At 39.3% G+C, this 17279-nt stretch overlaps 1 protein-coding gene across 4 annotated transcripts in view; it reads right to left on the minus strand.

Annotated features, from left to right (window-relative positions):
* The window catches only part of Cops4 (COP9 signalosome subunit 4), a 37343-nt gene extending 36950 nt beyond the window's left edge, over positions 1-393 (minus strand). The window contains exon 1 of one of the 4 annotated variants that reach the window (XM_013068342.3): positions 74-393. In XM_013068342.3, coding sequence (XP_012923796.1) covers positions 74-147 — 74 coding nt within the window. In that variant the 5' untranslated portion in view covers positions 148-393. Of the gene's footprint in view, positions 1-10 lie in introns of all 4 variants that reach the window. The other 3 variants (XM_021250281.2, XM_087199329.1, XM_021250280.2) reach the window with 3 other exon arrangements.
* Positions 394-17279: the final 16886 nt, after the last annotated feature.

The raw sequence follows: 17279 nt of genomic DNA on the forward strand, positions 1-17279 counted from the left end.
CCCGCCGCACCTCCAAGAGCCCGATCACCTCAAGGACCGCAGCCTGGGGCATCTCTCGCCCCTCTCTACTCACTTGCCCGCCAGGTCTTTATGCGAGCCGCTCGAATTCATGAGCTGGGCCAAATCCTGGCGCACGGCTGCCGCCATCTCTCCAAGCTCAGCCGCCGCTGCGAGGCCTCCCCAGGCCGAAAAGAAAACGAGTGTGGTCCTCCGCAGGTCAGCCAGAGAAAACCAGAGATACCACTGAGTAGCACCTTCGTGGGCCAGAGCGCCGGGTGTAGGAGCTGGACTAACTCCGCCCCCAGGGTTGAGTGACGCGGAACTCCGTTTAGCAAGTCGCAGGCCACGCCAGGCCTCGCCAGCGATTCTGGCTCTTGCGCTCCGACTTGAGATTGGCTGGTGAACTTCGGCCTGGTGTTGCTTGTGCAACTGCAGTAAGGGCCGGGTACCTTGAAGGACAGTGTTTCCACTAAGTTCCGGATCTCGCATCTGTATTGTACCATTAGTTCTTTTTTTTTTTTTTTAACCAAAACATTTATTGGTACAATTTAGATATACGTAATGATAACATTCCTCATAAGGGAATTTGTACATGTGCATGATACATCTTGCTTTTTTCCCATTCCCCCATCCCTATTCCCCTTCTTATTTACAAAACTTTCCATTTTTCCTTCTATTCTTTTTTTTTCTTGTCCCTTCTTTCTTTACCCCTTCCCCGTTCCCCTTCTCATTTGACCATTTTCTTCCCATTTCCTAATATCTATTATACATTTTGGTCCTTATTTCCACTTTCAGTTTTTCACATCAGAGAAACAATGCTATGGCAAAGAATGAGTTTTTTATTGTTTTCATTTTCAGTTCACTACAGTCCAATACTTTTTAAAATCCTCATCCCCCTTTCCACTCTATACTTTTTTTTCTTTCTTTTTTTTGGTAGAGGGAATCGAACTCTGGACCTTACTCTTGCCAGGCAGGGGGCGACACTACTGAGCTAAATCCCCGGCCCTCTATAACTTTTTAAGGGTTGATCATACATACCAGTTTGCTGAGGACAACACCATCTTCCACATGCTGCCCTGAAGTCGTCATTAATAACACCCACTTTCACCCTAAAACGCTATTTGTGTGACAAATCATGTAGTCACCCTGCCTTTGTCTGCGATCTTGTTCATTTCTCATACCTCATAGAATTCCTCCAAATACGAGCAAATAAATTTAAATCTTTATCCCTCCTCTCTGCTTTTCACAAAAAGTAACACAAATTACTGTTCTGCCCTTGATGTATTCACTTTTCCTGGAGATCTTACTGTATAAATCCGGCCCGGAAAAAAACAAAATAACCCATTATTTTTAGATCTGGAGAGTCTTACATAGTGAGGGATGCTATAATTTATTTAATCCTTAGATGACACTCAAGTTATTTTTCATAAATTAGTCAATGCTGCAATGAATAACCTTATACATGGATGAGGGTTTTTGGTTTTGTTTTTGAGACAGGATCTCACTAATGTAGTCCAGGTTAATCTTGAAATTGAGATAGTTCTGCTTCAGCTTTCTGGGTGCTGGAGTTACAGCCATGTGCCACCATGCCCAGCTTCAGTTTTTCATAGGTACCAGTAAAATAATCCCCAGAAGTGAGATAGATATACACAGTTTTTGGTACATATTACCAAATTTCCCTTTATAGGGCATTTTTCTCTCCAACTAGACATAAATAGGATAATTTCTTACAATCTTACCTATAAAGGATGGTAAAATCTATAGTTTTTGCCATCTTGATATCTGATAAATTTCATGTTCTCTCTTTGGGGAAGGGGGAGAAAAGACCAGAATAAAAAAATAAGGTGAAAATTGCCCATATCAATTCAGATCACATTCCTTTGGAAGAATGCCTCGTCACAATGATATTAGAAATGTAGTTTCCAGTTGGGCTCCCTTATGCCCACAAAAAAGAAAAGTTGAGGACAATCAGTAGTTTCTACTACAAGCTGTCCCTCTGATCACACATGTGTGTGTCTTTCTCCTCATAGTAGAACATACTCCCTTCCTCTCCAAGGAAGAGAGTTCAATTTCCCACTCAGTTTTATCAACAGACAAAATTACAACAATTTAAAGATCATAATTTACTTCATTTTAAAACCAGGAAACTCTTCATTCTATAACAGAATAAGTGCTCCAAGGAACCAAGGAGAGACACTTAGTTTTATAGATAGGAAAGAGTTGAAGAACACAGAAACAAGAAACAAGAAACTGGTTATTTCAGAGTCACTTTCCTCATAAGGTGGGGCCAGGTAGATAGAAATATAAGTGGTGAAAGGAATAAATATGAGAAAAAGAAAAAACGGAAACAAAATCTTCGTAAATAGGGTGGGGTAGAGGGGTTGAAGGGAGGGCAGGGGAATGGGGAAAAAATAAGAACCAAGATATATCATGTAAAGGTACAAATTCCCAGCGATGAATGTCATCATATTGTATACCTAAAATGTACCAATAAACAATTAAAAATTAAAGAAAAATAAGTGATGGGTTAACCTCAGTTGCTTTAGGTTACCTCTGTGCGTGTGTGTGTCTGTGTGTATTAAAGGCAAAGAGAACTTTATTATTATGCCAAATGAAAGTCACCTGTTTGAGAAATCACTCTAATCCTGATTTCTCCAAAGTTAAAATAAACAACTTAGTTTCAGCTGGTGACATGGAACTTAAGCATGAGTGACTCCATTTTGGTTTTTACCCTAGTCCTTTAGAGTCTAGCTCAGGAGCTTAGTCCAAAGCAATGGCCTCCTATAATTTTTATTTGACAGTTTCTACATCAGCTCTAAATCAAAGCTACCTGATGACGTAGAATCCTCTGTATCATGTTGGAATGTAGCTTTTTATGATCTGCCCCATGCCCAAATTTGTAATACAGAACAATAGTGGAGTAGAAGCGGAACAACCACTTCAATCCAGTCACTGGCCCACAGCAATGGCAGAACCCTGGGTGGGAACTATGAAGATTCACTACCCTGGTGGTGGAATAAGAACCTTAATGACACCTTGGTTCTGCTCTCTGAGAAGACTTCCATTGTCCATTGTATTCTGTGGGACCATTCTTCCTCTGAACAAAGTAGTACCTGCTTATTGGCAGAGAATATTTTCAAGACCCTAGTAGATGACTGAAACCACCACTAATTCTGAACCAAATGTGTACTTTTTATATTTTAATTTTTTATAAAGCCTAATTTATAAATTAGCACAATAAGAGATTAACAATAACTAATAATAAAATAACAATTATAACAATATGCTGTAATAAAAGTTATATAAATGTGGTCTCTCTTAAAATATCTTATTCTGCTGTAGATATTAGCAATCTCCAAATATGATTATTGTTCCTTATTGAGTTGAGAGTGGTCATCTTTTCATTTAAAGGAAGCACTTTACAGCTTCTCTTTGCCAGCATCACTACCCTTTACACTTTGGGGCTATTATTAAGTAAAATAAAATTATTTTAACAGAACCATTGCAATACCACAACAGTAGATCTGCTATCCAACACAGTATTAAGTGACTAATGGAAGGGTAGCATATACATTGTAGACACACTGGTGAAAGAGATGATTCATTTCTTGGGCAAGATAAAGGAGAATGAGAAGAGATCTCATCACACTACTCACAATGATGCTCACTTTAAAATGCATTAATTATTTACTTTTTGGAACTTCCCATTTAATATTTTTGGGACACAATTGACCACAGATAATTGAGACCCACTGAAAGTAAAACCACAGATAAAGGGTTATGGTACAAGTTAACTGGATGTCAAGCATATCCCCTCTTTGGGAATTCTCTAGGACTTGAACAATCAAAGGCTTTTGTAGGCCAGACTATTTTAAGTGTGTTTGTTTATAATATAATTCCATGGACTATTCAGTAAGCTCTGACTGTTTGCTTCCAGTTTCTCATGCCAGTAACCAAAGTTCTTCTACAAGTAGTTACTAAACCTACACCCCCATAATTCATTCTAATTTTTTCCTTTTTGTCAGATGATCCTTTATTGAAATATTTTTTGGTGGTCCATAGTTACCTGGACTTTCCATTATATTGATTCTTCCAATCCCAATTTAGTTGGCTTGATTTAACCTCTTTTACATTATATTTGTATTCCCTTATTTCCACATCCAGAATATTGGTTCACAAGTACATAAGGAATTATAGAATCAGAGTATCCTATAAGTACTCATTTTATTAATCCCACATTATACATACAGCAGTCTCAGAATAACACCAATATGACTACTTATCAGTATCCACATTCTGTGAATTAAAGCTAAGGGAGTTCGAGGCCAGTGCATACTTTGCCTTGTGGGCTGGTTGGTATGTGGAGACTGATTTGTCCAGATCAGGGCAGGAAAACCCATAAAGCCTTGATGTTCAAAGGCCAAGATAATATCTGTTGAAGACCTGACTCTTCAAAACAATGCAGGAGAGGTTAAAGTACCACTTTAGGGGAAGACTCAGATTCCCTATTAACTTACATTCTACCCTTACAAGAATGCTTTGTTCTTCTTTTACTAGCCCGTGGCACCCAACATCACTGTTCCTGAGTCACTCATCATCCCCTCTGATTGCTTATGTGTACTTCAATAAATAGTAGCAGGCTTGGGAAGTCCTTTGTCTTTTGCCTAACATGCGGCATTGATCTCCCAGACCCCCATTTATCTACAAAATTGTCTTTGTCTTTTATCCTTTGCCATACCCCTCAAGCAGACAGCTGTGGGCTTGGCCATTCCCTGGTTACTGTGCTAGAACAGAGACCTACTTAGGCCTGAGAGGGAAGTCACGCTGCCCCCTGCCCTGAGTGAGGAAAAGGAGGACATAAGGTGGCGGGAGGACTCCAACAGACAAATCCAGAGACAGAAAGTGAAAGGTAAAGCACTTGGCACTATGGAAAGCTTTCAGTTAGCTAGGAAAACAATAGGGCAGGATCATTCAGTAAAAGAATGAAAATATGTGTAGCTACTACACATGATGCTAATGCAGTCCAGAGCTCAAGTTACCACCTGAACATTTTTTTAAAATGTTATGAGAGATTGTTAAATATAATCCATGGTTTTCCCAGGTGGAAACCTTGAACACTGAAAATTCAAATGGAGTGGTTGAAAATTTAAAAAGAGCTCACAGCAGAGGAGAGCCTATCTCTCCTGAGACCTCTTCAGCTTGGGGCCTAGTAAAATCAGTTTTGGGTCCTTTAAGCACTATTCCACCCTAGGCTCCTGTCCTCGGTCAAGATGAGAGAAGAAATGTACTAAGGAGGGAAAGAAAAGTCATCTGACACTAAGGAAGACCTAGGAACCAGATGAGGCTTAATAAAGAAACTCCATGGCTCACACTGCCTGAACACTTAACAATAAAATATTCTGCACCTTGCATATCTAAGTATCAACAACTAGTTAAGGAAGCAGCTATGCACGGAGACGGTCTTGCGCCTTGTTGCTTCCCAGCAACAGTTAGTGCTGATCCAAACAACAAAACTCAGTTTATTCCTAAACACCAGGTGTTTGACTTCAAATTGCTTAAGGAGTTAAAACAAATAATAGAGCTCAGGAACCATTTACTTTGGGTATTTTAGATGGAGTGCTGAGGACTTACCCTCTAACCCCATATGATGTTAGACATCTTGCTCATTCTTATTTGTTCCCCTGGTTAATACCTCCATTTTAGTATACAATGGCAAGAGTTTGCAGTAGACCAAGCCACCAAAAACAGGCAGGGAAATATGGTCATTGTAACTGAAAAAGTGCTCCTAAAAAATGAACCCTTTGCACCCGTGGCACAACAGTTACAGCATACTAATGAGACATGAAAAATAGGTCAATTGATGAGAAAGACTTGACTCACTGTTTCAGAGGATGGGGCACCAGCTCAATCTTTTTTACCTATCGGCCCCAAGGAACCATATACACAATTTATTGCTAGAGTATAGGGGACTGTCCACTGGCAGGTTCCACACACACAGGCAGCAAACGTGCTTGTTCTTCAGCTTGCTTATGATAATTCTAATTAGGATTACAAAAGCCAAGGCTTGGCTACTGTTAAGGATACAAAGAATCTAACCAATTACATTGAAGCCTGCCAAGACATTGGTACTGAGACTCATACGGGCTCTGTGCTGTGTCAAGCCATAATAACTTTTGCCCAAGGAACAAAAAATGTTAATTCTCACAACACCAAATGCTTCAATTATTAAAAGACAGGACATCTCCATAGACAACGTACTGCTCCAGCTAAAGGAAACAACACCTCTGGCCCTGTACTTCAGGGAGTTATGAACGCCAGAGAAAATAAAGTGGGAACAATGCCTCCCAACTTATGCCCCCGCTATGAGAAAACAAAACAATGGGCCAGGCATTGCCATTCTAAGTACCATAAAGACGGCACTCCTCTGATAGGAAACAGAAAGGGGGGCCTACCCTGGGCCTCTCAAACAACAGGAGTGACTTATGCTGGGAATCAGGACCTCGGCCAGATTTATTCAGTACAGACTGGGGTCCCAGAGACATATTGCTTCCCTTACCTGAAGAACTCCAGGAAGCACAAGATTATACCTCCCTTCAGCTCAGAAAATAAATCTTTTATCGGGGGTGACAAATCTGTTAAGATACCTACTGGGATTTGGGAACCCTCACCAGATGGCACTATTAGACTGATCATAGGAATAACAGATTTAAATTTAAAAGGTCTAACGGTCTTGCCACGTATTATAAATACAGATTATAAAAAAAAATTCAAGTTACTATTCAGTCTATAGACATTTGGGTTTTTAAACCTGGTGATTATGTGGCTCAATTAGTCTTGTTACCTATATTTAAAAATGACATTAAGAACTACAAGCACCCACAAAAAGTAAATGAGGGTTTTGACAATATTGCTAAAAAGGAAATATATTTTACCCAAGAATTAACCAAGAGAAGGCCTGTGTGCTCTATTAACATGGGAAATGTTTTCAGAGCCTGTTAGGTACAAGAGCCGATGTTTCTATAATGTCCTCTTATCAGTGGCTAGTTTCCTGGGCTACAAAACCAGCTTTGACCTCATTAGTGGGGCTCGGGTCACTACAACAGGTTTTACAAAGTGCAACTCCCTTATCATACTCTGGGCCAGAAGACTAAACCAGCTTATTCCTACCTTACATAACACCTATACCTGTTAATTTGTGGGGGAGAGACTTACTAAAGAAATGAAAAATAAAATTGACTACCGAATCTATATCTATAGATAAAAATATAATGACAAAGATGGGATATCAGTCTGGACTAAGATTTTTAAAAATTTACAAGACAACCTTCAACCTTTAAATGTTAAAGTTAAATTAGACCATACAAAAATTGGTTATCAATCCCATTTTTAACAAGGGCCATTGATGTTTCTCCTCCCCAAACAGCTTTACTTTTACAATAGAAAACCAAAAATCCTGTTTGGGTAGATCAATGGCCCCTCAAGCAAGAAAAGCTCATATGTTTATATAAATTAGTACAAGAGCAAATTCAATTAGGTCATTTAGAGCCATCTGTTAGTCCCTAGAATACCCCTATATTTGTCATCCCCCAAAAGTCTAGAAAATAGAGATTATTACAAGATCAAAAAACAGTTAATGCCTGCCTCCAACTGATGGGGTTTTACATCTGGGGCTTCCAGCCCCCACTGCTGTGCCAAGGGAATGGCCCCTAATTGTAACAGACCTTAAGAATTGCTTTTTTTTTTTTTTTTTTTTACAATTCCCTTATATCCTCCTGACCTTCAAAAGTTTGCCTTTTATGTACCTAGTATAAATTTCAAAGAGCCTATAAAAAGATATCAATGGATAGTTTTGCCATGAGACATGATAAATAGTCTTTGCGCCAACATTTTATAGGACAGGCCTTATAAGGCACTAAAAAACAATACTCTCAGGCAGATGTCATTCATTATATAGATGATATTTTACTAGCAACCAATTCCAAATCCCAGTTATATGATTTGTTTGCCTTAGTAAAAAAGGATTTAAAGTCTTTTGGCCTCTACACAGCCCCTGATAAAGTACACATTTCTAGCCCTCACTACTGCTTAAGATCCCTACTAACAGAACAGGCAGTAAGACCTAAAAAAAAAAAAAAGATAAGATAAATTATTGACTCTAAATGATTTCCAAAAATTATTGGGAGATATCCATTAGCTCTGTTCCAAATTGAGCTTACCCACTTATCAATTAAAACATCATTATGATACTTTACAAGGAGATCCTCAAATTAATTCTCCACATCAGTTAACCCAAGGCACAAAGAGAGTTACAATTGATTTTAAAAAATGTTATGGGGATGACAAGTTTATCATATTAATACTAACCATCCCCTTCTCTTATAGCTTTTATATACCCCTCATTCTCCTACTGATCAGTTCTGTGATTCTCAGTTGTTTTCGATTAAATGGCTATATCTTCCTATCTAATTGATAAAAATCTTACAGCTATATACTGAAGAAATTGCTAAAATTGTTGTATGGGGAATTGTTAATTGTTTGCTATTGATCCATCTATAATAATGTTGCTTATAGATATTTCTCAGTAGTCTACCTTACTACAACAGGCAATATATTAACAAATCACTTTTGCTGATTTCATGAAATAAATTGACGATCATTTTCCCAAGGAACCTACTTGTCAATTCTGTCTTAAACAATCATGTATTATTCCTAAGATCATTCAATTAGAACCCATTGCTGGTATTCCAACCTATTTTACAGATTGCTCCTCTAAACAATATAGCCATTTGGAACAAAAATTTTCAACATGTTATTTTAACCCCAGGCCTTTAAGCTCAGCATTCAAAAATAACTCCCATTTTATATGTTCTAGAACTCACAAAACATTTTTCTAGAAATATTGTTAGCAATTCAGCTTATGCAATATTCTTCACTTGAGGAGTGAGGCTCGAGAGTGCCATCTTGTGAGGCACAATAACCACACTGCCCCCTTTTACATAGGGTACATTAGAGCACACTCCAATTTGCCAGGACCTTTAGCTTTTGATAACCAACAGGCTGATTTTCTCATAGATTATGTTACTCCTTTCGATTTAACATGACAATTACATGCTTATCACCACCAAAATAATAAGGCTCTGACAAGACAGTTTCAATTGTCTCAGTCACAAACTAAAAAGATTTTTCTATCCTGTCCAACTTTCCGAAAAAAATCCCTCAACCTGTTTCCCCTAAAGAAAACAACCCCAGAAGACTTGAATAAAATAAAATTTGGCAAATAGATGTTACACACATCTCTTCATTTGGCCAATTAGAATATGTTCATGTTTCAATAGATACCTATTCTCATATGATTCATGCTCCTTGCCATACAAGAGAAAAAATTAGACATATACAACAACATTGTTTATCAGCATTTTCAGCAATGGGGATTTCTCATACAGTTAAAACTGACAATGGTCCCTCTTATGTCAACAGAGCCTTATCTTCCTTTTTTCAGCTCAGACATATTAAAAATCTTACAGACCTTTCTTACATCCTCAAGGACAGACAATTACAAAAAGGACACATTTATCTCTTAAGACTCAACTAAATAAATAAGCAGGGGGAATACAATTACCTCCACAAGCCCAGCTAGATCTTGCTATTTTCACTTTAAACTTTTTAAATCCACATACAGAGAACAAATGTACTCCTGCTGAACTTCATTGCCAAACTGCTCATTCTAGCTCTCCTTGTGCTCAAGTTTTATGGAAAGATACTCAAAAAGTTTCTGGGAAGGCCCTTCACTATTAATAACATGGGCATGAAGGTATGCTTGTGTATTAACAGGTGATGGAGCCCCAGTGTGGTTGCCACGTAGAAACACGTGACTATGGAGAGAAGAGAAAGCTGAGACCAGGGAGGTACCTGCCATCAGCAAATCTGCTGGTAAAAATGTTTTCCCAGATGACCTTGGAAGAGAAGCTGGCACCACAAGTACTGAGATTCACACAGACTGCACATAGGGACAAGTGGAGAAGACAACTCAAGAGGCCAGTATGCTGGTGGCACAACAAGGCCCCCCCGCAAACTCCTGACAATATGTTCATTGCCATGATGGCTATCATAGCATGCACTGTATGTATAACTCCAGTGGCAGGAAAAGAGTAACAGGCATATGTGCCAAACCCACCCTTGCTCAGACCCATCACTTGGGCAGATTGCCCTCCTAAAATTTATCAGAAGTTTAGAATCTACCATGATCAAATAGACTGGTTGCCTGGTCCTTCATCATTATTAGATATATAGGACAAGACTGTTATAAATTATACCTCCCATTTTACATATCACCCATTATGTGTGGAATATAGGACAATACAGTCCAATTACTGTCTACTTGCTATCCCCCAATATCGGTTGGCACATGATCATCCACAACTAACTCTTTTAGGGCTTGGATCTATTGATGAGTCAGGTACAAGTATTAATTCATTTGTTCCTGATATTTCTCTCTGTAAGGTTTGTACAATTTGAGAAAATTATGCAAAAGGTGCCCTCCTTGGGATATTTATAAAGGAAATAGGGACAAAGGATGCTTATAGGACAATATGAATTTATTGATTGGGGACCTCAGGGAACCTTGAGGAGAAGGGCTAATAATGCTCCTGAGTGGCATGATGGTTTATAGCAGAACATAATACATCAACTAAACAGACCCTTCCTAAAGGCCAACTCACTTGAGAGGGCACAAGATTTGGCCTGCCGATATCACAAACTATTATTGATGTCAAACCTAGACCTATACAAAGACTATTTAGAAACTCATCTTACCTTTGTTACAGAAAAATAGACAGGCTATTATATAAACTCTCTGTCAGGCACTATTGCCTTACTTGTTAGACAAAATAACACTAGCAGAATTGTAATATATATTTACAATCCTTATGTCTTTTTACAGAAAATTTACCTTAAGTCATTACATTAAAACTGGGGATGTCTTAATAAGATCTTATTAATCCTTAGACACAATGCCCAGGGTATGGATGCCAATAAATTTAACAGAATCTTGGTCCTATATTCCAGTATTACATCTTTTACAGACCCTGGTAGATCACCTTATACACAGAACTAAAAAAATAAGACTGATTATTTCTAGAATAATTTCTTTAATATTACTGATTTCTAATATAGCCATTTCTCCTGTAGCTCTCACCCATTTTGTTCAGAGAGCACATTTTATAGATAATTAGACAAAAACTGCTGATGAGTCCTAAAAAATACAACATGCTATAGATACAAAGTTGCAATCTCAAATTAGTGTGTTAGAGACTACGGTGCTATAGATGAAGAATCAAATAGAAAGCTTACAGGGCCAGGGATTTAGCTCAGTGGCACTCACCTGCCTCGAAAGCACAAGGTCCTAAGTTTGATGCCTGGCACCGGAAAAAAAAAAATCGGAAGCTTACAGTTATAACAAAGCCACAAATGTCTTTATAATGTTACTCCATTCTATGTAACTCCTTTACTTTATAATCAATCTTCTCATCCTTGAGAACATATTAAAAACATATCCAAGGAATAATACATAAAAATGTAACCTTGGATCTAGATGCTCTTCAAAAGGAAGTTTTATCTATTGTCTCAAGAAACTCAGAATGTTGATGAATAAATAAAAAATTGGGACAATTGATCAACTTCAGAGAAAGACTTAGGTTCCCTATTAACTTATAGTCTATCTTTACCAGAACGCTTTATTCTTTTTTTACTAGCCCATGGCCCTCTCCATCGCTGTTCCTGAGTCACTCGTCACCCCTTCTGATTGCTTATGTGTACTCCATAAAGAGTGGCAGGCTTGGAGCATCCTTTGTCTTTTGCCTAACATGAGGCATTGATCTCCTAGCCACCGCCATTTATCTACAATATTGTCTTTGTCTTTTATTCTTTGCCATACCCCCCAAGTAGCTAGCCATAGGGCTTGGCCGGTTCTCAGTAATTACTGAAAACAGTTGAATATTTTCCCGTATCTCTTATAAACTCTCATTTTTATAATGTACCAGAGCTATATTGTGAACCCATATAAGTGTTACAAAGTGCATGTTCTTCCTTTTAATTCTCATTTATTCTTAAGTTTACAAGTAACACATATTTAATGCTCACCATCAGCTCTTATACCATTATCTCTCTAAACATTTTGGTGCCTGAAATTGGCTCCTTAATGGATTTCTCAGGGAGGGCTTATAGAAACTATATTTTTGCATGTTCTTGGATGTTGATAAGAACTTATGTTTGAAAATCAGTTTTAGTAATACAATAAACATACTTTTCTTGAGAATCTTCAGTGTGGTACTCCAGTGTGTGTGTGTGTGTGTGTAACTTTTCTGAAAAATGTCTGATGAGGGTTTAATTTTCTCTCCCTTATAATTCACTCACTCTTTTTGCCTAGTATTTTTTCTTCAAAGCATACCTAAGCATACCCAGTATTTTTTCTTCAAAGTCCAGTAATTTTAATAGACTATGTTGTTAGTTTTGGTCATTCTAGGTGTCTTAGTTACTTTTCTCGTTGCTGAGACAAAATACTCGATACTCAAAGTTAAAGGAGGAAAAGTATTTCAGTTCTAGGTCTGTAGAGGTTTCAGTAGCTAGTTGGTTGATACTAAGGCAGGTCTCATGGCAGAGGGGCATCTCAGAGGAGAAACTGTCCACTGTAGGGCAGGCAGGAAGCAGTGTTAGTAAAACAAGTCTCCCTTCCCTTTTATCCCTTCTCTGGATTTGGTACTAAATCAAGGAATACACAAATCCAAAGATTGAATAGGAACTGATGGTAGAATGGGGACAAGACATTCTAAATCTGCCATCAACAGTGGGAAGCAGACGGTGAAACTTGGATTGTAAACTAAGAATCCTGAGAGGCAGAAGGACAAGTAGGAAGAAGTGAGTTAGGAGAGTTAGAGAGTTTTCCTGGGTAAAAACCATACTGAGCATTGTACATGTTGGTCCAACAATAGAGACCCTCAGAGCCTTCTAATAAAATTAATACTTGGAGGTTTTCCTGCTTCTATCTAGGTATAGAAAGAGAGAAAGAGCATTGCTCCCACCACAACAGTAATAATGACTAGATTTTATAATAACAAAATCATAACTCTGAGTCTAACAGAAAGCTGAAGTTGCAGAGCAAGCAAATGACAAGAGATCAAAGGAAAGTTGGGTGCTTCTAAAAAGAGATGATGTCAGGTGTGGTGGCACACGCCTATAATCCCAGCACTTGGGAGGCTGAGGCAGGAAGATCACCTTGAGTTTGAGGTCAGCCTGGGCTACATAGTGAGTTCAAGGCCAGTCTGAACTACATAGCAAGATTTTGTCTCAAAATAAATAATAAATAAATAGAGGTGAGATGCCAGCAATTGCTGATTGTGGCAAAGCTCAGAGGAGAGATGGGGCTGCTGTACACACAGGATAGGAGAAATCAGCTAAAGTATTAAATTATTAAATAATTAATATTAAATATTAAATAGAGCCCTATGAGAACAACAATCATACAGAAATTCACATCCATTCACAGGCTCTTCTCTGTGGCCCACCCTGTGGCCCCCAGGCCAAAGCCTGGGAGCAGGGTGGAGGGCACAAGAAAGTGTCTGGGCAGGGGGTACAAGCCTGGAGGAGAGGAGTAGCTGCCACTGCAGGAAACGCAAGACCCCATCCCCAAGAAATAAAAGACTTAAATTGATGATGGCAGTGGGCAGCAAACCTCCCCATCTTGGGGACAAGTGGAGACCCATTGCAGGTGGAGGAATAGGAAAAGGATAAAAATCCTTCTACTCCTGAAGAAGGGTCTAGAAACACAGAGCTCATCTAACACTGAAGGAGGAACAAGATGATAGAAACCTATCTCCCCTCAGGGGCCTGCCCCCTACACTGAGGCAGCCCCCGCAGGCACCTAGTAACAAGCAGCAAATAACACAGTTTTCTGCTGGGAGAAGAACAGGAGCTTGCAGAGAAGTCCAGGAACTCAGAAGGCTTAAAAGTGAAAGTTGAAGAGCAGCAATGAGAAAACAAACCAGCCCCTACCCTATGCTCAGAATAACTCTAAAGGAATTTGAAGATGATGGTGCACTGAAGGTAACCATAGCAACAACAAACTCAAGCTAAGTGACTGACCTCAATCTTTCACACTAACAGGCTAACGGAGGTGCTGAACCATTTTCAAGTATAACTAGTATAATTTCAGTCTCTCTTGTGCACACGTGGTCCAGCATTCAATTGGTAATTACCAATATGAGAAATACACACATACACACACGTGCACACACACACATACTCTCTACTGTCAAGAGACAAGGCAATCTGAAAGATAACAGACAAGGAATTTAAGAAAACAATGATTAATATATTAAAGCTTCAACATGCAGACAGCATGAGTAAACAGAAAAGAGGAAGAAAGTGTAAAAGCAAAATGCTGAGAATAAAAAGTCATGTTAATCAAGATGAAAAATGTCTTCAATGAACTCATGAGTAGACTCAACACAGTTGAGGAAAGAAGCAGAGGATGAGGGTGTAGCTCAGTGTTACAGCACCTGCCTAGCACATACCAGGGCCTGGGTTTGATCCCTAGCACCACAGATAAAATAAAATAAGGAATGAATCAGGGAATTTAAAGACAGGTCAATAGAAAGAATTCACATTATGAACCAAAGTGAAGGAGGGCGGAGGGAAGAGTAGGGAAGGAGAGGACAGAGAGAGATCCAAGAGCTGATCCAACACACATGTAATTGGAACCTGATTAGTCAGCCCTATGTCACTGCAATGAAACACTGGAGGCAACTAACATTATCGAGAAGAAATATATCTTCTAGCTCACAGTGTTGGAGCTTTAGGGCATAGGGCCTGCATTGACTTTGTCCTGGTGAGAACCTCCTGGTGAATGGCAATGTTCCAAGTCCTTGGATGAGATGTCTATGTTTTAAACCAGGAAGCAGAGAGCTGTGCAGGGCCAGACTTTCTCTTTTCATATATGTACGTATGTGCGATGTATGAAATATATGTATGTAAGAAGTGAGGACTTGCTATGTTGCCCAGGCAGGTCCCAAACTCCTGGGTTCAGGAGATCTTCTTGGCTCAGCCTCCTAATACCAAGGAATACAGGTGCAAGCCACTGCCTGGCTATGTTTGCTCCTTTTATAACAATCCTCTCTTGGGAACCTAAAGGGTTACAGTAAGTTGCACAGGGACCACCTCATACCCTCAAAGACCTGAGGATCGCCCACTAGGTCCTATATTCCAAAGGTCCCATCATCTAGAATATTGTTCCCTGGGGACCAAGCTGACCTTTGGGAGACACTCAAACCACATCCAGTGACAGCAGAATTTAAGAAAGAGAAGAAACAAAATGGTAGAACAAAGGTTTAAAGAGATAATAGCACAGAATTTTCCAAAAATTGTGAAAAATATCAAACCATACGTCCAGGGAAACTCAGGAAACCCTCAAAATGATGAAATATATACATATAATATTCCGTCAAGCACCAAAGATAAAGAGAAAATCTTAAGGGCAGCTAAAGTTAAAAAAAAAGAGAGACATATTCTATGCAGAGGAATTAACAGAGTCTGGTCACAAATTATGCAGTCCAGAAGACAATGGAGTGGCAGGTTGGCTGTGCAAGGGACAGTGTCTTGAACTTACATTCTGGTAGTTCACCTTTGTCATGGTTTGTGTTTAGATGTCCCCCTAAAAGCCTTGTGGAGTCATAAGTGGGACTTTTCAGAGGTGGTTGGATCTGGAGTGTGTGATGGTGGGATTAAGGATGTGATGCTGGGATTAATTCATGGTGTGATGCTATGAATAAGGGTGCCCCACCCTGGCTGTGAGTACTACCTACCCTAAGAGTAGCCTGGATAGCATATAATGGACAGGGAGAGAGCTTCTGTTGTCACTGCTTGTTGCTTGTGGCTTTTTTGCTTGCTGCCTTGCTGCCTTCTGCTTGCCATGAACTGTTTCTCTGCCATGCCACCCTGCCTTGGCACCGGCCAACTATGAACTAAAATCTCTACAAACTGTGAGCTAAATAAACCTTCCTTTCTTTAACTTTGAGTATCAGGAATTTTGTCTCAGCAACGAGAAAAGTAACTAACACAACCCTTGAGATTCATCTTTCCTTGGGGATTATCCACTAGTTATTGACCTCTTGTAACAGAAATGAATGGCTAGTTTTCTCACAATGTCTTGGCCCACATGTGGACATTAACCCACCCTTTAATTTACCTCAGCTGGGTTAAATCACGGGACCATTCAGCAATGGCTAGTAAGATTTATTCAAGTCCTGGGAAGAGCAGATGGAAATTACACACAGGTGCTACTGCAGACTCAGCAGGGTAAGGCCTTTGGTCACTTTCTATGATGAATCATGATTAGTCTAGGCAAGGTCTGCAAATGCTTTCTGTAGAAGGCCAAATACTGTACTAAAAATGTTATCCTGTTGGGCCACATACGGCCTCTGTGATGTTGCTGCTTTTTCTTCTACAATCCTTTAAAAATGTAAAAAAACAAGCTGGATGTGGTGGCACAACATGTATTCCCAGCATTTGAGAGGCTGAGGCAGGAAAATCTCCATGAGTTTGAGGCCAGCCTGGGCTACATAATGAGTTCAAAGCCAGGCCAAACTACATAGTAAGACCCTGTCTCAAAAAACAAAACAAAAACATTCTTAGCTTGTGGGCTGAACAAAACAAGTAATGGGCTGGATTTGGTCTATGAACCTTAATTTACTAACTACAGCTTGAGACTCTTCTTTTTGGCTAGTGAGTGATTTAAGAAGTCACATGGTCCAGGTTTCCCAGTGCATAATGATGAAAAATCTGGGAACAAGTTTAACTTGCTGTTAAAGAGGTGCATGGAAAGAATGCCCTTCCCCTTCTGCTCTTTGTAGTGTGTGTGATAACAGGTGGCCACATTGAGAAAGCAAGCCCAGGAACAATGGCAGAGCCTGAAGACAGTGGCATGGAAAGGAGGAATTAGCTAGGGTTTTTGATGACATCTTCAAAGAATTACTCTAGAAAGCTGTGATACAAAATAAGAGAAGAAAACAACAGTTTTATACTATTTATTTTATAAAGGTGGTTATGAGACACATGAAATACTTTTCCTTTGACTTCCTGGCTTGCAGTGGAAAGCAGCCTCATTACTATAAACACTAAGTACCATCTATGTAGCAGTTAGCTTTGTGGGTGGCTTTGTGAGTTCACAGGCTGAAGGCCAAGGTGCCAGCTCTAGAATTTTTGTATTAGAGGAACAAAGAATGGCAATT

The sequence above is a fragment of the Heterocephalus glaber genome, unplaced genomic scaffold (assembly GCF_053883595.1).
Source record: "Heterocephalus glaber isolate CG9 unplaced genomic scaffold, H.glaber_assembly_v1.0 deba00001698, whole genome shotgun sequence".
NCBI lineage: Eukaryota > Metazoa > Chordata > Mammalia > Rodentia > Bathyergidae > Heterocephalus > Heterocephalus glaber.